Source organism: Erpetoichthys calabaricus, chromosome 10 (genome assembly GCF_900747795.2).
Source record: "Erpetoichthys calabaricus chromosome 10, fErpCal1.3, whole genome shotgun sequence".
Lineage (NCBI taxonomy): Eukaryota > Metazoa > Chordata > Cladistia > Polypteriformes > Polypteridae > Erpetoichthys > Erpetoichthys calabaricus.
Window position 1 is genome coordinate 163830496 of NC_041403.2, and position 26624 is coordinate 163857119.

Sequence of the window (26624 nt, forward strand, 5' to 3'; positions counted from 1 at the left end):
CAGTAATCTATTTGTGAAGTGACTAGGGTTCAGAATCCTTAAGTAAAAAATAAACCAAAAAATCCATTAATTACAACAATTAGCAATACTCACAAGAAAGACCAAACCAACCTATGCCAGAGCACATACAATGTACCACAATGGGATTTCTTCCTCTTCATGTTAATTGGCAGCTGGCAAACCAACTGTAAAGCTGCATTAGCGCCACCTACTGAACTGGAGTGTGAAGAGGAGAGTCAGGATTGTTAACTCAACAGCTACCATTCACACACACACAACCTACACAATTCAGTGACCACCCAAAACAGCCGCCACTTGTTTTTCTACAAGATTTTGGAGTGTGTCAATGAGAATTTGTGCCCCAAAAGAGAATTTGTGAAGTCAGGTACTGATGTGGGATGCGAAGATTTGACTCGCCATCAGTGTCATCCCAAAGGTATTCATTGGGGTTGAGAGCAGGTCACTCAAGTTCCTCCGTGACTTTACGGACCTGGTTTGCTAGAACAGAAGAGATCTTTCCATGAAGTTGGAAGTGCACAATTGTCTAACTGAGAGTCTAGCCCAAACCCTGCCATTATACCTTGTCCACCAAACATTATGGTAGGTGTGCTCCAAATTCAGTTTGGCAGATAGCAAAGCTTGATTCGTCACTCCAGAGAGCACGTTTCCATTACTCCAGAGTGCAATGGCGGGTGGTGTGTGTTACACCACTCCAGCTAATGCTTGGCATTGCACAAAGTGATCAAAGGCTTATGTGCAGCTGCTTGGCCATGGAAACAAATTCTATGAAGCTCCCGACTCACAGTTCTTGTGCTGATGTTGCTTCCAGAGGCAGCTTGGGAGTTGTTATTGCTCCTCAACACTTCCAGTTCACAATAATGGAAACTTACTGTTGTTGGCCTGGTTTAATGTCACTGAGCTCTTCAGTGTGATCCAATATATATTAATGGAGATTGCCTGGTTAAGCTGATTTTAGGCACCTGTTGACAATGAAAGACTTGAACTCAGTCATTTGGAGGAGTGTTCACATACTTTTGGCCGAAGAGCATCACTAGAATAATAACTTAAAAAAAAAATCTATTAATAGTTTGATCTGAACCCAGCAGTCAAATAGAAGTGTAGCATTAGACGTCACCACCCAGAGGCCTTAGCAAAACATAGAGGGGTCATCTGTGTGTCTTGGCCTGACTGTGACACTACAACAGGCACAGAGTCTCAAATTTAAGGCCAGACGTCAGAACCCTTTAGGAGGAATGACAGAGACGTGGCCACCGCATTGACACCCAGATAACTCAGACACCTAACCTTTCCTTAGGGTGGACAATTATAATGTGCGTTACAGTTTAGGGCAAAAGGGACTCTGTAGCTTTAATAGTGATAGTCAGTTAACTAATCAAACCTTCAATGTAATCTTTTAAAGTTTGAATGTGACTTAGGGACAGGGTCTTTTCCACAAGGTTTCAGACAATTATTAAGATCATTGGATCTTGATAACTGTGCTATCTGTTCCTCCAGAATGCAGAATTCAAGCATTAATTATTACAGGTATATATACTTTATATCGGGTGGCACGGTGGCGCAGTGGGTAGCGCTGCTGCCTCGCAGTTGGGAGACCTGGGGACCAATGTTCCCTCTAAGCTGAGCGCGTGAGCGATCGCTCACACAAATTCAGAGCGTCGCTCATACTTCCCACACAATCGCTCATTCCGACGGCGTCACTCGTACTTATCGCACGATCGCTCACTCCGACCGTCGGAGTTGGTGCTCATAAATTTTTGGCTTAAACAAAATGTCGCTCATAAACAATGTTTTTTGCTCACTATATGCTACTCCTTAGAGAGAACATTGCTGGGGACCTGGGTTTGCTTCCCGGGTCCTCCCTGCGTGGAGTTAGCATGTTCTCCCCATGTCTGCGTGGGTTTCCTCCCACAGTCTAAAGACATGCAGGTTAAGTGGACTGGTGATTCTAAATTGTCCCTAGTGTGTGCTTGGTTGTGTGTGGGTGTGTTTGTGTGTCCTGCGGTGGGTTGGCACCCTGCCCGGGATTGGTTCCTGCCTTGTGCCCTGTGTTGGCTGGGATTGGATCCAGCAGACCCCCGTGAACCTGTGTTTGGATTCAGTGGGTTGGATAATGGATGGATGGATACTTTATATCTGTTTGGGTTTGGTTAGGGAGCTGAGTCTCGCAGGTTGCTCTGTATATATATTGTCACACATGGACTCAGGGTATAACCTTCAAGGCTTGTCTGAGGTAGGATGAGGCAGTGCACTGGCACTAGTCACATTCTCTCCTGTTATCTCCACTCCACACCCCTGAGAAGACAACCAGTGTGAGCAACTGACTCCACCCCTTCTGGTTCCCAGCCCATACATTCTCAGCCAACCAGAAGAAGCCATCATTAACTGAATGAGCAACGTGTGAGATGCAACTCCCTATTGAAACTCAAAGGAGAGAGACAAGCCTTATCGCTACAAGCCTCAGAGAGGCTGTTTGGGGCTAAACGCCTTCACCGGCCGGCTGTGGGACATGAAGGAGATGACACCGTTAGCAGCAGCAGCAGCCCCTCTCGTCTTGGTGGGTTATTATATGCCTCAACTGAGCCTGCGAAGAGGTTCTCTGTCAAGCATTAGTGACAATGTATATAAATAAACACACACACACACACACACACACATATATATATATATATATATATATATATATATATATATATATATATATATATATATATATATATATAGTATGTGAGTGTTTATTTATATATGTTGTCCTGCATGCCTCTCAGAATGGCCAACATGATTGAGCCGAGGAAATGAGCATAAAACCATTCATCCATCCATATTCCAACACGCTGAATCCAAACACAGGGTCACGGGGGTCTGCTGGAGCCAATCCCAGCCAACACAGGAACCAATCCCGGGCACACACACACACCAAGCACACACTAGAGCCAATTTCATATATCATTATATATACAGTATATATATATATGGTTGAAATAGTTTACTGTCAAATAATACGCAACACGTGTTTCGCCCTAATTCTGGGCTCATCAGGCATACACACTCACTGCACCCCCCTCTTGGGGAATTGAACCTCGGACGTCAGTACCAGAGGCGAAGCCTCTAACGTTGCACCACGGCGTGTGGTTCATTCATTTGACATTATGTGGATCGGAGTAATTACATTCATTGCATTCGTAGTCTGTGTCACAATCTGATTGTATGGGTGGTTACCTACCAGGTAACGCTTGTGGTTGGTCAGCAAGTCGGCTAACATCCGCCACAGTGCCTTCAGTTGTGAGAAGCAGATCATAGAATGGTTGAAAATAGTTTACTGTCAAATAATGCAAAGAGTACGCTACACGTGTTTCGCCCTAATTCTTGGTTCATCAGGCATACACACTCTACTGCACTCCCTCTCGGGAATCGAACCTCGGACGTCAGCGCTAGAGGCGAAGCCTCTAACATTATATATATACAATATACACACACACAAATATATATACATATACAGTATACACACACACATCTATCTATTATAAAAAGAAATCCTTGCCCTGGAAAGCAAAAGCAAGGCTACGATATGTGATCTACTCGGAAGACATTTTAAAGATGAGCGAGACCAAAGACACACCCTACTTACAATCTATCAAATAGGACAATAGGCAGCAAAACATTCAGTCTTGTGAAGGATTTGAGCACACACAGATCCAGGACTCTCAGCGCATATAAAGTGTATAAGGACAGTACGTTATAAATGAAATGTCGACATCTAAGCGAAGAAGAAAGCAGCGTGGAGAAAAGAGACTCAAATGCGTTGGAGAGAAAAAAGAGCAAAAAAGAATAATTGAGGTGCAAATTCAGAAAATAAGGAAAGTAATTATCAGTCCGGAACAAGTGGAATTGAAAAAAAAGCAAGTCCAATCCGGCTCAGAATTAAATGACAATGAGTAAAAGACAAAGTAGAACTTCATAAAGACGTTTACAAATGTTGGTGCTAAACACATGCAGAGCAGGTTAGAGATTATGAAACCAGTGAGATTAGAAAGGCTTAAAAAAATAAAAAAAAATGTTGGCGCTCTACACGTGTGGAGAAAGTTAAAGGATATGAAAGTAGGAAAATTAGAAAATATAAAAAAAAGAAAGTAAAGATCACAGTAGCGCAAACAAACAAACTTCCTCATTTAACTATACACCAGTCTAACTTTGGTTTTGCACAATAATTACTACACTATTTCACCTTAACACTTAATTCTACTTTATTCACATAATTGTACTTATTTATTATGTTCTACTATACTGTTATCTTTCAATCTATGACTGTTTGTTAATCTAACTGATATTCTTCTAACTTTGCACAGTTTTTGATAAGCGGATCAGGATGCATTTCACTGCGTGTTGTCCTGTATAACTATGCATGTGACAAATAAAGAATCTTGAGAATTTCAAAAACGGAGTTTACCGCACATGCATTTATTGGTTACTTTGTTCATGTATATATATTTATCTGTCTGCTTATTTAAAAAGATAAATTTCCCCCAGGAGTCAAAAACATTTTTGTCTAGCCCTTGTACAAAAACCTAGAGAAAAGCTGGGGTATCACCTTGGTAACCCCATGTACTTTTGGAACTGTGAGAGAAAAATAACATGACTTTACAGACAGGAGTCAAATGCAGAACTCTACTTACTTTGTTACTTTGTAAAAAAAAAATATTAACTGCTGATGATGTCGATCGTTTTGTCTGTGCTGAAATTCCAAACAGAGAAACCTGTCCTGACCTCATTAAAAAGATTCAGCATATTGGGACTCGCAAAATTACAAATATTGTTTTTACAGAAGCTCTGAAATAAAAGTGAAACTAATGAAATAGCAACAATTCAAAGAAAAAAAATCTTAAAAGTGTGTATCCGGAAAACCAAACACGGGGGTTGGAGAGCGAAGCGAGCAGGGTGCAAAACCCCCTAGTACATATATATATATATATATACAATATACGCACACACACAAATATCAACAGACACTTGGACATAAATCCAGCATATGCAAACTTAAGAAGAACATGTTCATAATAAATAAACTGTACACCCAAACCCCCCCCCCCCCATCACAATGACTTAGGCAAACTCCATGTCATGTGTTGCTATATATTTCCTTTGATTCTTGTAAGTCTAAGCATTATCCTCTGATGAAGACCGCTGGCAAGGGTTGAAAGCTCAGAAATAAAAACTACTTTATGATACGCGATTCATTTTTTCTCTCTTTGTGGATCTCCAGCTGCAAATATGCAAACCGTATCACAGACCTTCTCTTCCATTCGTACACACAAATATATATATAGATATATATATACAGTATACACACACTTACATATATTTACAATATACACACACACAGAAATATATATAGCATGCACACACATACAAATATATATGGCCATTTCCTAGGTTCAATCAGGTTGGCCAGTTGCCATCCATATTTCTGAAGAAATTTCAGGGTATTCTTCCTGGTGTTACCTTTAATGACTTACAAGAGGAACTTTATTCCAACCTCAAGTCTTACTTCTGATCTCAGTATATTGTAAAAAGGCGCTATAATCACGCCAATCCAGCTCAGAGAGACACAGACACTTCTCTTCAGCTGGGGGCCACATCTTCCCTGTGTCCCTCAGCCCTAACACAGTCCCATAAGCACAATTATTACCCAAGCAAAATACACCACCACTCCTCCCAGCAAGCTTTGTCCTCTTCCTCCTGACTGTGGCTCTTGGAGTGGTGTCTTCTGGCTCCTTATATCAGGCACCCGGAAGTGCTCCAGGTGGTTGATTGTTACGCTTTCGGGTGTGGCGAATACGCTGCCCATAAGGGTTCAGGAGTCCCCGCTGCAGCACCCCCAGGCAGAGCCTGTGGAACCTAACAGGGCTGCACCCAACTCCAATTCCCATGGAGCCCTGCGGGAAACCGAGGCACCGCTCCAACACAGGGGGGTTGCTATCTAGCATCCAGGGGGAGGTATTGAAAAGCCCATGGCTGCTCCCCCGAACATATACCGAAGGGGCGTCCCAGCCGGGCATGGACCCCGGCCGTCCACCACGTTATACAAGGGGAGACACAACAATCATGGAAAAAAAAATATTTTTTATTCTAAAGCTTGCAGCAATTCTGTTTTTGTCACCTTCAAAATCGTCTCCTTGAGATGCCCAGCACTTCTGCCATTCCTGTTAACAGTTCCTACACTTATCTTTTATTTCTGTGTCTAGAGCCTCCTGTTTTTATTTTTTTTCCTGGATTTCTTCCATGGTAGCAGATCTTCTTCCCTTCAGTCACCATTTAAATTTCGGGAATAAAAAGAAGTCACAGGGTAAATTTGGGAGCGTGTGGTGCAATAGCCACATTGTTTCGGGGAGAAACTCTTGGACTGACAACGCGGTGATTGCAGATGTCCCGTTGTGGTGGAATTTGCTGTTCTGGGTTCTCCACTTCTCTGGACGCTTTTCTTTTTTTTTTTTCCTGACGTTTCCTATAGACATAGGCAGCAGTTTAGTATAACAGTCTGTCCACAGGGAACTCTTAGTGAAACTCCCCCATGATCGTAGATAAGCAGGCTTAGACAATGGATGGATGGATGGATGGATGGAGGTATGAAGAAGGATCACATATGGAGGATCAGGAGTTTGACTGCCATCCTCATTTTAAGATAGCTGTGATATACACACGACACACCCTCGAGGTGAGACTAACCAAACCATGCTTGTCCTGACGTACTAGTGTGTGATTTTTGCAATTATCCATTTTTACTTGATCTTCTGCAGAGAAACAGTTAAAAGCGATCAACTCCCATCCTGCTTTGCTAATGGATATTTATAGGCGGATTATAAATAGGTTCACATCCTGTATCTGTCTTTTAAGCTCTCAGATTTCCCATTCACTTTATTATCACAAATCCCCTCTAATATCACTTTCAGGAGGGCCGTCTCGGCTAGAAGTGGAGAGGAGACTGTGAAAATATAAAATCTGCATTAACATGGAGACGTGTAGTCAACTATGAGGTCTTTAATCCAGACAAATTTTTGGCGTTTTAAAGTATGGGTGAAAAGTAAGTGCACAAAAGTACTAGAATAGTAAGGAAATATTATGAAAATTATGTACTCATGAGGACAATACAATGACAGAAAATACAGAGTCAGGGGAAATTAAAGCAAAGATCTGCAGTAGCAACAAGTCAACCTTCTCACGTTCTGCATAATAATCCCACCCGTCTGTGTTTGCTTTGTCTCTCCTTTCAAGCTGTCCCTGGGCACACATCCCTCTGAGCTGCCCACCTTTGTGGAGTTGTCATCCGATCCTTTCATCATCCCCAAGCCTGACTTGGAGGGGCGGCATGGAATCGGAGAAAGGGCTCCTAACGCTCAGCAGCTCTATGGACTGTTGCAATCAACCTTACACGAGGTGGGACTGCCGGAGACACAAGACCGCTGTGGAAACCAGACAAAATTACGAAACGGTGAGTGCGATGACGGCATCGATTCCATACGCTGGTGTGAGCTGGTAAAGGGAAGACCACTGCAGCTGAGTGTATGTGAGGTGAAATGGCTGAGGCTCTTTTTTCAGACAAGTGTGAGTGATGGTGGTGCCTTCAGACTTACTCTGTTTATCGCCCACTTTCAACTCCAGGAGGGGATTTCTACATTTGGGAGTGTGTACATTGAAAGATAACTCCAAGGCTCCTGCTCTGTTCCGCGTCATGTCCTCACACAGCGAGAACACAGAGCCTTCGAGTCACTAAGTGCCACCTCGTCCAGTTAACCTTAAGGGAAATTCTGCCCGTCTGCTGAGCCAGCAGGCCTCGCTGTTTCTCTTGTAACAGGCAGGGTGTCATATTGCACAGCAGCAGGCTGCCACTTTCAGCCTCGCTGCCCCCTCCATTGAGCATGCCCGCCATTTGCTTATGTGAGTGTACTGCAGGACCTCTGGCTGAATTGTTCAGAATTAAAGGAATATCCCACCCAAAAGTTGTCATTTTTTGATCTGTTACTTACCCCGTGGTGTTTGTAGTGATGGCAGGGATGCTCCCATTTACTGATATGTTTTCTTCCTCTAGAATACTAAGGGCCAGTTTATACTTCATGTTCAGAACACGTATGTGCACGCATCATGGCAGCCACGAGTTCCCAGCATTCATTTGACGTGTCCTCTGAGCAAATCTTCAAAATGAATGCGACGCGTCTGCGAGTTGGGCCAGATTTACACTTTGCTCCAGCAGATACTGTTTATACTTTACATAAATCTGGAAGAATCCACCAGGTGGCAGTGCGAGACGGGGAGAACAGGTTCGGCTTCACTGTGTTGTGAATTGCCTGGAACACCCATTAAATTCTGATGACACCTTACCGCAATATCTCTGAAAAGGATATTTAATGATTAAATCCATCAATCCAGGGATGTGTCTATTCCTGCTAGCATTGGGCACAAGGCAGAAACAATCCCTGGACGGGGCATCAGCTCATTGCAAGGTGAATACAAGCGCACACACTCACATACACACACTAGCGTCATTTTAGCGTCACCAAATCTGCATATCTTTGGAAGGAAACCGGAGCACACGGTGGAAACCCAGCAAGGAAAACATGCAAACTCCAGGCAGGGAATACCAGCGACGTGACTCCCTGCGAGACAGCAGTGCTACCCGCTCCACCACCGTGTCACCCCCATGTGTGTAATTATAAACAGTATTCATTAATTAAACGAAATTACCGATTTATCTGTAAAATGTAACATACATACTTTAATGCATTTCATCATGAAAGTGATATCAAGTATAAATCTAAGGATTCTAAATGTGCAGAGAGTTGGAATATCATACATGTGATGTGTTCTGTGTGCTGATCTATTGCTGTTTGCCGCTGCTGTCAGGAACGGAGGAAGCCCCAGAAAAAAAAGACGGCACAGAAGACGGTATGTGAGACTTTTAAAATGTATCGTGTCATTACGATCGGGAATATGCGACGCTTGAATATAAAAGCACCACAAATGCATCTCTATGTCGAACCATTCATCAAACATCATAGCACAAACATCAATCCCGGAGGATACGCATAGTGGCTTTCTGTCACATGTAAATAGTAAACCAGCGTTTCTCATCCTTTAAGTTTTTGCGACCCGAGTTTTCATAACAGTTTTAATCACGCCCCCCCTAACGTTTTTTTGAAAGGAGCCCACTAATACTAATTTGTTCTTTTTTAATTAAGGATATATCATAGATGCATGTTTTATTATACCTACTTAACTTTTATCGACATTTATCTAACTCTATATTTATTTTTCAAGTATCAGAATGTAGTTTAAGTTAATTTGTTTTGGTTTCAATAGATGTATTTTTCATATTTTTGATTCTTGTTTTCTTTTTTTCACATCTTCGCGCTCCCCTTTTTGTTACTTCACGCCCTCCGTAGGGGGGCCCGCCCCACAGATTGAGAATCACTGTAGTAAACTGAGACTCTGACGTCACGTTCCGACTTTTATCACCCCGACTTTTTGCTGGTACTGCAACTCGCCCTAAGGGCCAGTTTATACTTCACGCTCAGAACGCGTATGCGCACCCATCATGGCTGCCATGAGTTCCCAGTATTCATTTGACGTGTCCTCTGAGCACAACCTCAGAAATTAACGTGATGTTGCAGTACCAGCAAAAAAGTCGGGGGGCACCATGACGTCGGAGTCTCTCTTTACTATCCACATGTGACAGAAAGCCGCTTTGCAGATCTTACAGGATCGACGTGCACGCTACGATGTGTGATGAATGGTTCAATGTGGTGAAGCAAAATACTTACATATCAATGCATTTGTGGTGCTTTTATATCACGTTCTGACTTTTATCACCCCGACTTTTTGCTGGTACTGCAACTCGCCCTAAGGGCCAGTTTATACTTCACGCTCAAAACGCGTATGCGCACCCATCGTGGCTGCCATGAGTTCCCAGCATTCATTTGACGTGTCCTCTGAGCACAACCTCAGAAATTAACGTGAGTTGCAGTACCAGCAAAAAAGTCGGGGGGGCGCCATGTTATCAAGTTGGAACGTGACGTCGGAGTCTCTCTTTACTCTCCACATGTGACAGAAAGCCGCTTTGCAGATCTTACAGGATCAACGTGCGCGCGTCGATGTGTGATGAATGGTTCAATGTGGTGAAGCAAAATACTTACATATCAATGCATTTGTGGTGCTTTTATATTCAAGCGTTGTATATTCCTCATCGTAATGACAAGATACATTTTAAGGGCTCGTTTATACTCAGGCTCAGAACGCATACATGCACGCATCATGGCTGCCACGAGTTCCCAGCATTCATTTGACGCGTCCTCTGAGCACATCCTCAAAATTAATGCGACACGTGCGTGAGTAGCAGTACCAGCAAAAAGTTGGGGGATCCGCCATGTGATCAAGTCGGAACATGACGTCAGAGTCTCTGTTTGCTCTCCACATGTGACAGAAAGCCGCTTTGCGTTTCCTACAGGATCGACATGCGTGCTTCGATGTTTGATGAATGGTTCGATGTGGTGAAGCAAAATACTGACATACCAATGCATTTGTGGTCCTTTTATATTCAAGCACCGCATATTCCCCATCGTAATGACACGATACATTTTAAGGGCTTGTTTATACTTCACGCTCATAATGTGTACTTGCGCACATCATGGTTGCCACGCGTTCCCAGCATTCATTTGACGCGTCCTCTGAGCACATCCTCAAAATTGATCCGACACGTGCGCGAGTTGCAGTATCCGCAAAAAGTCGGGGAGTGCAGTGTGATAGAAGTCGAAATGCGACGTCAGACTCTCTGTTTGCTATCTACATGTGACAGAAAGCCGCTTTGAGGATCCTCCGGGATCAATGCGCACGCTTCGATGTTTGATGAATGGTTCGATGTGGCGAAGCTGATTGCCGACATACCAATGCATTCGTGGTGCTTTTATATTCAAGCGTCACATATTCCCCATCGTAATGACACGATACATTTTAAAGGTCTCACATACCATCTTCTGTGACGTCTTTTTTATGTTTTTGCACCTGCACAACAACATCAGAATGTACGGCGGCGAATTTGAGCCACAGAGGAAAAATAATTAGGGACACAGTGAAAAGGTGTACAACCCTACTTGTCAGATCTGAGCCCATCGTACGACGTTGCTGAGATCTCTGCTGAAGCTCAAGAGGAGACCCTTGTGAGAATACTGGGGATGAAGCATTCAGGAGAAACATCTGAAAAGCCAATGTCTCCATCTTATTTCTTTCTCATCTCATTGTTGTCAAGGAAAAACCAAAAAGATATTAAGGAGATCCCTTTTGTGACTTTTCATTCCTATGGGCCACGATGATTTCTTCCTAGGGAAAAAAAATGTGTTTTGCTAATTGAATGAAATCCACAGCCCACCCATGGGGTGTTTATTGTTACTTCTGGTTTGCTTGAAAGTCTACTGTGTGAAACACGACCAAAGTAACTGGATAGTGAAACAATTCAGCAGAAAGCAAATGGTCTATGAGTGTGCAAACAACGTTAAATTAACATTTACTTATTTTAATTAACAAAAGTGTACATGAAAGCTTAGCCTACTGTTCTAGTAAGAATGAAGGTATTCAAATTATGGCGTAACTTGATTTGCAAATTTATTCCCTTTTCATTTTTGTATTATTTTATAGTGCCAGGAAGTTCAGATGTGGCTCTTTGTGTGCTGGGATCTCCACTTCCCTACTGGCCACTGCTTCTGGAAGGCAGCAGAGTGTGCCCAGGTATGTTGGTCCGTTTCATCTTAGCAGCATGGTGATATAGTGGTTAGCTCTGCCATCTCAAAATTCCATGTTCATGTTTTGAACCCCAGACCTGTTGTGATACCTCCAACAATGAAATGCAAAAACAACAACAACAACAACATTTATTTATATAGCACATTTTCATACAAAAAGTAGCTCAAAGTGCTTTACATAATGAAGAGAAGAAAAATAAAAGACAAAATAAGAAATTAAAATAAGACAACATTAGTTAAAAAGAGAAGCAGGACATGAACAAACAACCCAAAAGCTTTTAATTCAGGTCTGGGTCCACTGGATTGGCCTCATCACAGATGGCCTATCGATTTCAAAGACTCCTGTGAAAGGCTGGCACGTGCCATTCTGCCACTGTACGCAAAACACAATTATAGATAGCACCCTCTTTGAATTTAGAACATTAGAGCAATCTAGACAAGACCAGGCCATTCAGCCCAACAAAGTCTGCCAGACCTGTCCAATTAATTCTTCTAAAATAACATCAAGTGAAACTTTAAAAGTCCCTAAAGTCCTACTGCCTACCACACCACTTGGTCACTTATTCCATGTGCTTTGTGGTTTTCTGTGTGAAGAAAAGTTTTCTAACGTTTGTGCGAAATTTACCCATAACAAGTTTCCAGCAATGTCCCCGTGTTCTTAATGAACTCGTTTTAAAGTCGCAGTCTTGAATCACTGGACTAATTCCCTTCATAATTTTCCATCATGTCTCCTCTTAATATTCTTTTGTTTAAACTGTAAAGGCTCAGCTCTGTTAATCTTTCCTCATTAACTAATCCTGTGTGGCCCGAAAATCAACCTAGTTGCTCTTCTCTGGACTTTTTCTAGTGCTGCTATGTCCTTTTTCAAGTCTGGAGACTAAAACTGCACACAGGACTACAGATGAAGCCTCAACGGTGTGTTATAAAGTTTGAGCAGAGCCTCCTGTGACTTGTACTCCACACATCAAGGCGCTATATAACCTGACATTCTGTTTGTCTTCTTAATGGCTTCTGAACACTGTCTGGCTGTTAATTGTGATGAGTCCACTGCGACTCCTAACTACTTCTCATGAGGTGGACTTTCAAAATCCAGACCTCATGTTGTGTATTCAAACCTAACATTTTTACTTCCTTTGTGTAATACTTTACATTTGCTTACATTAAACTTCATTCGCTACAAATCTGTTCAAGCTTGTAAGCTGTCCATGTCCCTCTGTGATGATTCAATAGATTCTAGACGATCTGCCAATCCACCTAGCTTGGTATCATCTGCAAACTTAACCAGATTTTTATTTATATTCCTATCCAAATCATTTATAGCTATTAAAAATAGCAGCAGCTCCCACACTGACCCCTGTTGGACACCACCCTTAACATCTGCCAATTCTAATATGGTTCCTTGCATCATCACCCATCTGAGCCAATTCTGCACCCATCTGCACACAACACCCTAAACTTCCATTTCTTTTAGTTCAATGCCCAGCCTCTTGTGCGGCACCTTATCAAATGCTTTCTGAAAGTCTAGATCACAGGTATCGAACTCCAGTCCTGGAGGGCCACAGTGGCTGCAGGTTTTCATTCTATCCTACTTTTTCATTTGTGACATGTTTTTGCTGCTAATTAACTTCTTTTGCCTTAGTTTTAATTAACTTGACTCACACCCCTTAGTTGTCTCTTTTTCCTTAATTAGCAGCCAAACAATAATGAGACACAAAATAAACCATCCCATGACCAGCTCACCTGTGCCCAGCACATAATATGTGAAAATAACGAAAGGTGAAGGTCTCAGAAAGGTTGATCTCTCAGGTCACCAAAACATTTTGACGATGTTCTTAGAAAAAACAGAAAATCAACAGTTTTAGAAATGTCTGCCGTGGCAGCATGAGAGCAGCAACAAGCTGTGGAATTAAGTAATGAGTTTAATTAACAGCAAGAATCGGCTTTTCATTAAGAGACTGGTTGTAGGGAAAATTGGTTGGAGTTTGAAATCCCAATTTAGCTGGTCATCTGTTGTTTCACATCTCATTTCTGTTTGGCTCTCATTTAATGAAGAAAGGAATAAATTCAGAGGACTGAATCCTTAAAAACAGGGCTATTAAAATAAAGGGAAAAGGAGTTAATTAGCAATGAAAATTGGTCAGTGATTAGGAAAAGGGTTAGAATAAAAACATGCAGCCACTGCGGCCCTCCAGGACTGGAGTTCGACACCCCTAGTAAAGAAAATCATAGGCACCACTCTGATCATAGCCTTTTGTTGCTTCCTCATTGAATTCCAGCATGTTGGGAAAATATGGCCTCCCTCCTCTGAGCCCATGCTGACTGTTCTGTAAAACTCCTGTTCTTGCCATGTGTTGCTCAATCTTCTCCTTAATAATTCCTTCCATTAATTTCCCTGTGATGCACATTAAGCTTGTTTGCCTATAGGTGCTTGGATAAGCCCAGCCACCCTTTTTATATAACAGGATAATATTTTCCATTTTCTAGTCTTTTGGAATTTCCCAGTGCATAGTGACTTCCTAAAAATATCCATCAAGGGTTTATATTTGTCCTCACAGGTGGCGCAGTGGTAGTGCTGCTGCTTTGCAGTAAGGAGACTGTGGAAGATTCTGGGTTCCTCCCTGTATGGATAGCGCTTTGAGTACTGAGAAAAGTGCTATATAAATGTAATGGATTATTATATCTGTACTTGCTAACCTCTTGAGAACTCCAAGGTAAATATTATCTGGTCCTGGTCATTTGTTTGAGTTCAGCCAATTTAATCTAAGCAGCACTTTTCTCTCAACAATTTTCAAATCCTTCACTACTTCCTTAGTAGACCCTGTTACCACATCTTTACATATGAAGACCTCTGAAAAATGCGAGTTTAGAGCATCTGCTATTTCACTCTCTGTATTTTTCATTCCCCTTTACCATTCCCATACACTTCACCTCCTCCTTTACTGTTGTTTTACTACTAAAATATTGAAAGAATCACCTTGGGTCGTCTTGCATCTTTTCTGCTATATTCCAATATCTTTCTTAATGGTTGCCCATCATGCTCTCGTATGTCCTATGATTTACATTGGAGTTATTAGTCTTATATGCCTTATTTATAAGAGAAGACAGGAAGTGTTTGACCGAAATTGCTTGAGATGGGAATAAGATGGGCAAGAACTAATAACAAGGATTTTGAGAGAAAAGAGCTGAGTGAAACAGGCATATCGAGAATGATAAGATAGGCAGGACATGTATGATGCATGGAAGACTAAAGAACAGCAAGAAGAGTGGAGAGGTGGCTTCCAGTAGGAAGGAGAAGAAATGGTAAGATATGGTAATAAAGGAAACAAGAGACAGAAGAGCAAAGGGAAGAAACCTGGAAGAAGTGGCACAGGATGGAAAGAAGAGGAGGAAGCTTTATAACAAGCAGGATGCAAAGTTGAAGACGACAGAAGCGTGGCTAAGTAACTAACTAATTATACCTTATTTGCCAGTTTTTTTCCTTTACAGCTTCTTTTTCAACCTACCTACTGCCGAGTCTTTTTTTTTTTTTTTGATTTCCTACTAATTTCAAATTTGGGAATGTCCTGCATTATCTGTAAAAGTTTTTAACTCTTTTCCATTGCTCCTCAACTGCCTCTGCACTTATCCCACTCCATCCTCCTTAGACTTTGCTCTGCTCAAAACATTGCTGATCTGCCCAAAATCTGCTCTACCAAAGCTGAACTTAACAGTTTTAGTTTTACCACCTGCATTCTTCCAAAACAATGAGAACTGTATTATTTTATGGTCATATGACCCTAGGGGTTAAATCACCTCTGCACCCTCAATTCTATTCTGATTATTACAAAATACAAAATCTAGGCAGGTGCTTTAACATACTGTGTTCAAAGATGGTCACTCCTGCTCTTATTCTCCATTACTTGCAAGTTTAGCCCAGCTAATATTCGTCCCCAATGACTATAATATCCCCCTGTAAACTTAACTTTTGAATTCTACCAAAAATATGCACATTGAAATTACCATCTGATATAGGAGTCTATTACACACTCCAACATTGCCACCAATTGTCAATAATTTATAAATGCAGTATGCAAACCAGGGCTTACTCATACACGCACGCACATACACATACACACTGTGACATCCCATAAACTCCACATACCTGGCAGTGGTTCAACTTGGGGCATCAAATAGTCGTACTGAGTGAGTGAATGAGTGAGACACAGACAAGATGTTACAAAAATAGACAGTTCTTTATTTTAAAAACCATATCAAGTGTGTCCAACTTGTTTACAAAGGGAGAGAAATTCCCATCACACAAATCCAATAATTTTCAGAATATGGCACTAAGTAATAATAAATAAATAAATAAATAAATCTATTATAATAAACAAATTTTGGGACGAGACGTGACTTTTTCAGAGAGACACCTTTATGTCCCAAGAGACTTTTAGCCAAGAGATTTAACCACGTCCAAGGCCGGAAATAAAATACAAAGAGTAGATGACAAAGTAGAATGTCGTAAAGAATTCAAAAACATGCAGAGCAGGTTAGAGATAATGGAAGTACTAAAATTCGGAGGTCTCAAAAAAATGATAGTAAAGATCGCATTACAGAATTTCAAAAGATCTCTGGTCTCAGAATTAATTTGAATAAAAGTGTGCTCTTTCCAGTGAATTCTCAAGCATACAATATTAGACTGGACACCTTCCCTTTTATTATTGCAGATCAGTTTGAATACCTAGGGGTAAACATCACAAGTAAACATAAAGCTCTTTATTAACAGAATTTTACCGTCTGTATGGGGAAAATTAAGCAAGACTTGCATAGATGGTTAACCCTCCACCTCACTTTAGCTGAATGAATTAAGGTTGTTAAGATGAATATCCTTCCTAAGCTTCTCTTTTTATTTCAAAACATTCCAATATACATCAATAAGTCATTCTTTAAGCAAATTAGATTCAACCATAACCTCATTTATTTGGAACCTAAAACATCCACGTATCTAAAGAGCGACCCTACAAAGACCTAAGGCAGAAGGTGGCATGGCTCTGCCTAACTTTCAGTTTTATTACTGGGCAGCAAACATACAAGCTATAAAAACCTGGACACAAATAGATGAACAGACACAGGCTTGGTCCACAATAGAAATAAAATCCTGCAGTACTTCTTTATATTCCCTGCTTTGTGCCCCAATAAATGCAAGTTATCGCCAATATACTAATAACCCAATTGTGCTTCACTCACTCAGACTATGGAACCAATGTAGAAAGCATTTTAAGATGGAGAATCTTTTATCTGTGGCACCTCTGCATGAGAACCCCCTTTTTCAACCCTCACAAACATATACAGTTTTAAATATCTGGAAAACATTTGGGATTAAATTGCTTAGAGATCTTTATATAGACAACATCTTTGCATCCTACGAACAATTACATTCCAAATTTAATTTTCCAGCAACACATTTCTTTCACTATCTTCAAATTAGAAACTTTGTCAAATAGAACCTGCCCGATTTTCCACATCTCCCACCTTCCTCTATGCTGGAAAAAATATTCATCAGTTTTGAGGACTCAGACAGCATTTCTGAAATATATAAAACCATTTTACAGTCCCTCCCTTTCAAAGATCCAAGAGGACAGTGGGAAAAGGATCTCTCACTCAACATATCAGAAAAAGAGTGGAAAGGAGCAATGCAGAGAATTCACTCGAGCTCCATAGATAGATAGATAGATAGATAGATAGATAGATAGATAGATAGATAGATAGATAGATAGATAGATAGATAGATAGATAGATAGATAGATAGATAGATAGATAGATAGATAGATAGATAGATAGATAGATAGATAGATAGATAGATAGATACTTTATTAATCCCAATGGGAAATTCACATTTTCCAGCAGCAGCATACTGATACAATAAATAATATTAAATTAAAGAATGATAATAATGCAGGTGAAAAAAAGACAATAACTTTGTATAATGTTAAATGTTAACGTTTACCCCACCGGGTGGAATTGAAGAGTCGCATAGTTTGGGGGAGGAACGATCTCCTCAGTCTGTCAGTGGAGCAGGACGGTGACAGCAGTCTGTCGCTGAAGCTGCTCCTCTGTCTGGACATGATCCTGTTTAGTGGATGCAGTGGATTCTCCATAATTGATAGGAGCCTGCTGAGTGCCCTTCGCTCTGCCACAGATGTTAAACTGTCCAGCTCCATGCCAACAATAGAGCCTGCCTTCCTCACCAGTTTGTCCAGGCGTGAGGCGTCTTTCCTCTTAATGCTGCCTCCCCAGCACACCACCGCGTAGAAGAGGGCGCTCGCCACAACTGTCTGATAGAACATCTGCAGCATCTTATTGCAAATGTTGAAGGACGCCAGCCTTCTAAGGAAGTATAGTCGGCTCTGTCCTTTCTTGCACAGCGCATCAGTATTGGCAGTCCAGTCCAATTTATCATCCAGCTGCACTCCCAGATATTTATAGGTCTGCACCATCTGCACACAGTCACCTTTGATGATCACGGGGTCTATGAGGGGTCTGGGCCTCCTAAAATCCACCACAAGCTCCTTGGTTTTGCTGGTGTTCAGTTGTAGGTGGTTTGAGTCGCACCATTTAACAAAGTCATTGATTAGGTCCCTATACTCCTCCTCCAGCCTATTCCTGATGCAGCCCACGATAGCAGTGTCATCAGCAAACTTTTGCACGTGGCAGGACTCCGAGTTGTATTGGAAGTCCGATGGCTGAACAGGACCGGAGAAAGTACAGTCCCTTGTGGCGCTCTTGTGTTGCTGACCACAATGTCAGATATGCAGTTCCCAAGACGCACATACTGAGGTCTGTCTTTAAGATAGTCCACGATCCATGCCACTAGGTATGAATATGCGGAAAGCATACACTTATTCAACTCAAAATTATATATCGAGCACGTCTGTCTCGCTTGAAATTGTCCAAAATGTTTCCAGGGCGAGATCCAACCTGCGAACACTGCAATCAAGTTCTAGCCTCACTGGGTCACGTGTTCTTTCTGCGCCAAATTGACATCATTCTGGGCAAGCATTTTTAAGTGCCTTTCAGACAGCCTTGGGGTCCCAATCCCTCCTAATCCACTAACAGCTGTGTTTGGTGTCCTTCCAGATGGGCTTAAAGTGGAGAAGGACAAACAAACTGTGATCGCCTTCACTACATTATTGGCACGCAGACTTATTTTGTTACACTGGAAGAATCCTAACTCTCCTCTTTTAAGTCAGTGGGTAACTGATGTTTTGTACTTTTTGAAATTGGAAAAAATCAAATTCTCACTTCTGTGCAGAACATTTTCAAAACCTGGCAGGATCTAATCAATAATATTTTAGAAAAAGCTCTTAAAGCACTGAGGAAGTAGATTCTCTCCCTATTTCTTTTTCTTCTCCATTTATCTGTATCCACCTATTAAACTCATCAATTTATTTATTTTTACTACTTTTAAGTTTTAGTCCATTGGCCATGCTCTCTTTCTCAGGGGTGGGGGTGGATTTGTGTTCATTCCTATTTTTTTTGTAAAAATTGATCTATTTGTATGGAATGATGACAATAAGATTAAAAAAAAAGAAGATCGCATTAGCGCAAACAAATGGAAAATATTACTTGGTGAAATAACAGAACAGCGAAAAGAGATTGAATATATTGTTCAGATTTAAACTTTAAGTCGGAGACTTGTAGATCGTCTAATTCGTGTTGCCATCAGGGAAAAGTAATATCTCAGTAGTAGTTCCCAATGAAGAGGCGTATCCGTGAGAATTAAAAGATTTGTTGTTTGGTGAAAGTGAAATCCGCATATTCAAGTGGCAGAGACCGGCCGGGGTTGCTTGGCAAGCAAAGCGAGCAAGGGGTGTAAGTAAATCGTAAATAAATAAGCAGAAAAACACCAGAACTCTAGTCCAGCTCTCACTTTCCTTTTCAAATAGCATAGAAGGGACTGCCCAGGACTTTCAGAGTCCCCAAAAAACAAAATGTGCCAGACATCCCGGACTTTTCCCACCTTCACCTTTTGTCGGGGCTCTTCCATGGACTCTCAAGGACATCCTCCACACAGATACAACTCAAAATAAAACCGACATCCAGTTCATCCTTTCTTTATCCCTCACTCTCTTAGCAGCTCTAGGGAATAAAACCAAGAGCAAGTGCACCTCCTCCTTGCCTCGTTCAGGCCCCTCAGGAGTATCTGCGGTACACCCCTCCACTCAGCGGACTCAACTTCAGACCTCACCTCCTTTTGTGCATCTCATGGGATTTTCACCAAGCTCCTTGCAATTATCTCCCATAGGAATTTTTTACTTCTCAAAGGTTGATCTTTGATGGCTCATGAGACTTCACAGTGATTCTCATTTATCTTTCATTCAAGAATCAGCTTTGTCAACAGATGCCTCCCCCAGACGTCCTTTGTAGAAACAGCTTTAGATAAAAAAAGGAAACACAATCTATATATATAATTCACTAAGCCGCCGACAAGTAGCCACCCATGGAAAGCACGCCAGAAGGGGCGTGGATTCATTAAGCCGCCAACAAGTACGCCGCCCATGGCGCACACAGGAAGGAGCCACGCCCACCAACTCTAAGACCATTGGATATGACGACAACTCGGAGAGCCACGCCCACCAACTCGAACGCGATGACTCGGAAAATATGGCGTCATTTATGTTCATCTGTGCTAGAGGCCACATGCATCTCTGAGCCACTTTGACTGTTCATAGAGGCATGTTTCTCACGGATGTGAATGGCTGTATGCAGCGTGTAAAACATTTTGCGAGGGGTATCCCATGGGATCCTTAAAACAATCCTTTAAAACTGAGGTTAAAACACAATGAAGGAAGCAGTCTTTAAAAACCAATAAGCCCTGTGCCTCTTTTTCATTAGCGTCTCACCTGCTTCACCGATGCAGGCCCTGCAACACGTATATTGAGTCTAGAAAACATGATCAGCAAGTCTTTCATAGGCTGCAACAAAATGATGAAAGAATGGGCGCATTTTTTTCACACAAGCTGGGTGTGTGGGTGTTAGTTAGTTAATTAGTGACAAATTAAACGCGTGTGCATTGTACTTACTGAAAGCAGCGTTACGGATTTTGCAAATGTTCATTTTTTCCCTCTGCTTAAAAAACATTTAAAAAGCGGCGTGATTATGCGGCGTATACTACGCTGCGGGTTGGTATGCAGCATGTAAAACAGTTTGTTTGTCGCGGATAATTTGCCTTTTACACGAACACAATTTCCTGTTAGATTTGCCTTTGCGATGACAATTAATAAGGCACAGGGCCAAACTTTCAAAAAGATGCGATGCACGCACCACCATCGCAAACTGTTTTACACGCCATGGTCTTAGAGTTGGTGGGCGGGTCTCCGTGAGTTGCTCTTGCTCCTACGCCGCGGGTTGGCTAGTATAAGACTGAGGTAAAAGGAGTCCAAACTAAGAACATGGTAAATTTTCTAAGATCTCTTTCTAGTCTTGGTTTAATTTCTTTCAAGTCCAAGAAGTTTCTGCTCAAGCTTTATAATACTGGAGTTCTGTGTGCAGGTTTGGTGTTCCGGGCTACAAAAACGACATAGCAGCACTAGAGAAAGTCCAGAGAAGAGCGACAAGGCTGATTCCAGGACTGCAGGGAATGAGTTTTGAGGAGAGACTGAAGGAGTTGAGTCATTTCAGTTTAAGAAACCAGAGGGGTTAGGAGTAGGATTAGGGTTAGAGTTAGGGAGACATGACAGAAGTGTTTAAATCTTTCAGGGCTGATGTTGACTTTTGTCGAAATTCAGGGGTAGAGGACAGTAATCGGCTGTAAACTACGTCAAAACTCGCCCTTATGTTTTAGTTCGACTCTCTTTGCCAGAAGGAAAGTTACGTAGCTTTGTTGTTTTGACCTTGATTCCCTGCGTGAGTAGCGCAGAGCAAACAATTTCTAAAATGGCATCAACATCTGGCGAGAGACTAAAGCGGATGTGCAAATTAAAATAGTCCATGTGTGTTACGTATTATTGCTGAATCGGACTCTGACTTGTCGGACTTGGAATTTGATGCAAGTGATCAGGAGATGAATATCGAAAATGAAAGTGAGGTACCAGCATCAGCTGATCAGTCCCCAGCTGATCTCGTGGTGCTGAACGCATTTGGGTAGCTGATGCACCTACGGCAGCATTCGCCTGGGAGGACCACCACTTATGATGATGACCATATTGCGTCACACTGCGACTGCCACCGCTGCCCCATGCATTCCTGCTGGCCATCGAGGTGCCCCCGTGTAGCCACAGAGATGCCAAACATGCGCCAACAGCTGCCACAGCATGTAGCAACAGATGTTTTAGGTTGATTTATGTGTGAAACCAATGCTTTGGGTGCTTTTCAGAAAACTGAGTTTTTTGGAAAAAATATTCAGCCCTCAAAGAGTTAAAATTATGAAAGGAAAGAGCGCAGTACAGTAGATCCCAGGTGTTACTTTAAATTCGGCAACAGCAACAACAAAGGGACAGAGTTGCAAACTCCTACAGAGCAGATTTCACATAAATGTTAGAAAAGTTTATTTTCTTCATGGAAAGAACCAAAGAAACAAGGAGTAAATTACCATGTAGTGTGATGGAGAGTATGAATTTAGGGACCTTCAAAGCTCGATTTGATTTTATTTTGAGTAATCTTGCTGAATAGCGTGGAGGAGCTCATCGGATTGTTCTCATGTTCTAATGTGCTAACTTCAGCCACTCACTGTCTCTCATACTTTTGTTTTCCCAGGTGACATGTTGCTGTGTTTATCCCCTGCCTGGCTCTCCAAAGCCCCTTCAGAACTCCACCCCGGCTTATCTACACTACTGCTGCACAAAGCCATCACTTTTGATGTCGGCGGCCGTACCTACTTGGATGAGTTTGACCCTCCACGCCGAGTCACCTACCTAATTCCCTGCCCTCCTGTGGATCCTGATTTTACCCATGGCCTGGACTGTCCGATGGGAGGCTCGTTTGAGCTGAACACAATTTTAGGGGATACCCTGTACACTCGAATTTTGTTGGAAAAGAATCACCTAGTTGGGCCACCCACACTTGGCCTCATCTATAAACCCGTCAGGGCCTATTCGCCGGAAGGAACGTCTGTTACCGTGGTTGAGATAACCTCGAAGACTGACCAGACTGATCTGATAAAGGAAGAAATCAAAAGGTTTTTGGCTTCACCATTGCTGGAGACGTACAGCCAGGTATGCTCAAGAAACCCACACGGGAGAATGAAAATATGGTGTCATAAGAATACTTGTCTCTTAAAATAATCATTAACCTGGGGGTCTGTAAAGTAGCAGGGGGATAGGAGTATAGTGAAAGATGAAGAGCAGCAAAATGTGGAGTCCAGAAGTCAAGAAGACATTGTGACTGAAGTGCACAAGATTTACGGCAATCTTTCTACTTACCTTTAGAATGAAATGGGATAAATACCAATATTCACATACACTGTAGGACCCATGCACACGTAAGGATTGAAAATCTCCAGCATTTATTTGCTGGATTAAATATTACACATACAAAGTTGAAATGTTAGATTTGAATACACAATGGGAGATCTGAAACTTGAAAGTGCCCCTTATGAGAAGGATTTACAAGTCGTAGTAGACACCACACTATCAACTTCCAGACAGTATGCAGTAGCCACTAAGAAGGCTAACAGAATGTGAAGTTATATAGCGCCTTGATGTGTGGAGTACAAGTCCAAGGAGGTTATGCTGGAGCTTTATAACACACTGGTGAGGCCTCATCTGGAGTGCTGGGTGCAGGTTTGGTCTCCAGGCTACAAAAATGACATAGCAGCATTAGAGAAAGTCCAGAGAAGAGCAACTTGGCTGATTCCAGGAGTGCAGGGGATGAGTTAGGGGGAAAGATTCAAAGATTCAAAGAGCTGAGCCTTTATAGACATGAAGAGGAGACCTGATTGAAGTGTTTAAAATTATAAAGGGAATTAGTCCAGTGGATCGAGATGGTGACTTTAAAATAAGTTCATCAAGAACAGGAGGACACAGTTGGAAACTTCTTGTCGGTAAATTTCACACAGACATAAGGATATTTTTGTTCACACTGAGCCATGAACACATAGAATAAGTGACCAAGCAGTGTGGTAGTGTAAGAGTTGAATTTGAACCCTGGTCCAATGTGCACCTGGCATGTGTCTGAGTCTCATATCCTTCTGAGCTTATGCTTAAAAGCTGATGCTGTTATTTTATTATTCATTATGATAAAATGTATTTCTTGTCCTTTATATAACCCCTTAAGAGAAGTGCTATATTTATGGCATAACCTTTCTTTTATAATACTGTTTCCTGTTTTGTACCCAGCTGGATCATAATATATATCAGTGGCGGACCGTGCATTTCACACCTAGGCCTTCAGTAGTGCTCCGTCTGAATCAACCCGCCCCTCAAAAACTAATTTATGGTTATAAAAACCATCTTAATATGCAGAAATACAGTATAAAGAGCCGTTGCATGGCAGATAGATAACTCCTGTAGCCACAACAAATGCCTTTATTGAATAGACAAACCAGGGGTGAACAAGTTCCTTTCTACTGCAGCTACAGCCCACGACACACATGAAAAACATCAATAATAACTCATAAACTTGCAATATTATTTAGGAAAATTGCAACATTTTACTCACCAAAAATTCTGATTATTTGTAAACAAAATCCATCCTCCTCTCTTTCCTCAAAAACAGTTCAATTACTCTGTCGTACAGATTATCCGTGTGCTTCAGTTCCATCACAAAGTCCCTTTCTATCGCCATCGAAGCTAATGCTGAAAGTCGAACCTGCCCTGTCGTATTTCTGGCATAAGTTTTAATTCGCTTTAGGGCTGAAAATGTCCGCTCGACAGAAGCAGTGGACATGGGAATGCTCACCGCCAAACATACCAATGTGTACAGCTGTCCCATGATGCTCTCATTCAGATTTTTATATTACACCATTCTATCCAATCAACGGGTCTGAATACGGTGACGTTGCCGTACGCCTGTTAGAGGGCCCTAGTGAAACCAACTGAAAATCTGATTGGTTGAAGCAACAGTTTAATCGACATCTATTTTGTGTTAGAGGGCCTGCAAAACGGATTGTGAAGGCCTCCTGGCAGACTTCTTTGACTTTGACCCTGCCTGGCAACAAATGATGGCTGAAATGTGATTGGGTAAATGCTTTAATACGAAAATACATGTCTGGAAGCAGCACAGCCATCGGAAAAGCTATGAAAGGAAGCGGACAGACTATTTGGAATTATTTAATAAGTATTCATGGACAAAATATAATTAACATCAGTTTGTGATTCAGATATTTTTTTAGGCCAGCAGAGAAGGCCTTGCAGGGCCTGACGGCCCGCCACTGATATATATATATATATATATATATAGGCCATTGTTCTTTTCTCTTCTTGAAATTCACACAGCTCCTCAAAATAAAAACGAAAAATATACATTCAAAAAGTCACGTACATCCTAAACAAAGAGGACTATCAATCAAGTTGTGGTCATCTAATGTATCAACATCTGCCATGTCCTGTTAGCAACTAGGTGTAACCAATCATGTTAAAATTTTTCTGAATTTGTAATGAATTCCTTTTAAAGAATAGTGACCTAATCAATGGATTGTATAAATAGAGCACAGAGGACACTTTTTACTTTGCAAAAACACTGATATGATGCTTTTTTAACAATTTATTGCTTAAATTGGGGCATTCCAATGGAGGGGTGTCTGTATTCATAATTTTCTTCCACAGTAGACAGTAGGACTTTATGGACCTTCAAAACTTGACTTGATGTTATTTTGGAAGAATTAAGTGGAACGGACTCCCAAGCTTTGTATGGCTGAATGACCTGTTCTCCTCAATTGTTTTTTCTTCTGATGTTCTTAAACATTAGCAAGAGTGTTAAGTTATCACTTTCCTTTGTTTCTGCTTTGTTTCAGGTGGTCTTGAAACCCAGCGGGGGCCGGTGGTGCACCTCTCGACGTCCGATGTGGTTCCTGGAGAGGGGTGACCTGGTGACGATCCAGAGGGAGGTGTACTCATTACTGACCCTGCTGGAGGAAGGCGAGAGTGTGCTGTTGGAGGCCCTATGCCCCACCATGAGACCAGCCTCAGCTCTTCACACGCAGACCTGGGACGCTTTTGGACGTAAGAAGGACCCCTCCAAAAAAGGGGCCTGCCGTCCAGGGGCATCCTGCCTCACAGCGGCTTCAATTTGAGAGTTAATAGTAAAACGAGAGCATGAAAGATAAATAGGGATTCATCTTTTGTTTTTCTTTAGCAGGGGGACTGAGAGGTAACTTTACATCTCCTCAAATGTCAACAAAGATGGTGCTAATTATTTTTAATGGTAGGACAAGAAGGAAAGAATGTCACTGCTAGGATATTAGATGTTAGAAGGTTATCATTAAGTTTGAATTGCAGTGGATGTCCTGTGAGAAATGCTAATGTGTAGTTCATGTTCAGCAGTAACAGGAAGTCAGAGGTGTCGGCTGCAGACCTGCAGATGGAGGAGCCCCCAACTGTGGCAGCCGACTCTTATATCTTTTGAACAAGCTGGTGTGCAGCAATTAAGAGAATAACTTAGCGCCCCCCCCCCCCCCCCCTTAGAGAGAACAAACTTCTGTTCCTTGAGTGACAAAAAAAATGCCAGATTTTAAGTGATTTTAAACCTAATAGTCCCTAGTCTGCAACTGCAGCACCTTCAGTGTCAATGGAAAAGAAAAATGTGCATTGAAATTATTATCATAGGGAACGAATGTTGCCTTGTTTTTCCAGTACACCGCAGAAAAATCAGCAATGCTGATCCAGATAGCATGAAGAGCCCACAAAA

At 41.8% G+C, this 26624-nt stretch overlaps 1 protein-coding gene across 3 annotated transcripts in view; it reads left to right on the forward strand.

Annotated features, from left to right (window-relative positions):
- The window catches only part of LOC114659735 (carnosine synthase 1-like), a 72423-nt gene that overhangs the window by 25902 nt on the left and 19897 nt on the right, over nucleotides 1–26624 (forward strand). For 2 of the 3 annotated variants that reach the window (XM_051932635.1, XM_028812369.2), the window contains exons 2-5: nucleotides 7288–7504; nucleotides 11698–11787; nucleotides 22536–22993; nucleotides 25732–25939. In XM_051932635.1, the coding sequence (XP_051788595.1) occupies nucleotides 22541–22993; nucleotides 25732–25939 (661 nt within the window). In that variant the 5' untranslated portion in view covers nucleotides 7288–7504; nucleotides 11698–11787; nucleotides 22536–22540. Of the gene's footprint in view, nucleotides 1–487; nucleotides 601–7287; nucleotides 7505–11697; nucleotides 11788–22535; nucleotides 22994–25731; nucleotides 25940–26624 lie in introns of those variants that run through there. The other variant, XM_051932636.1, reaches the window with a different exon arrangement.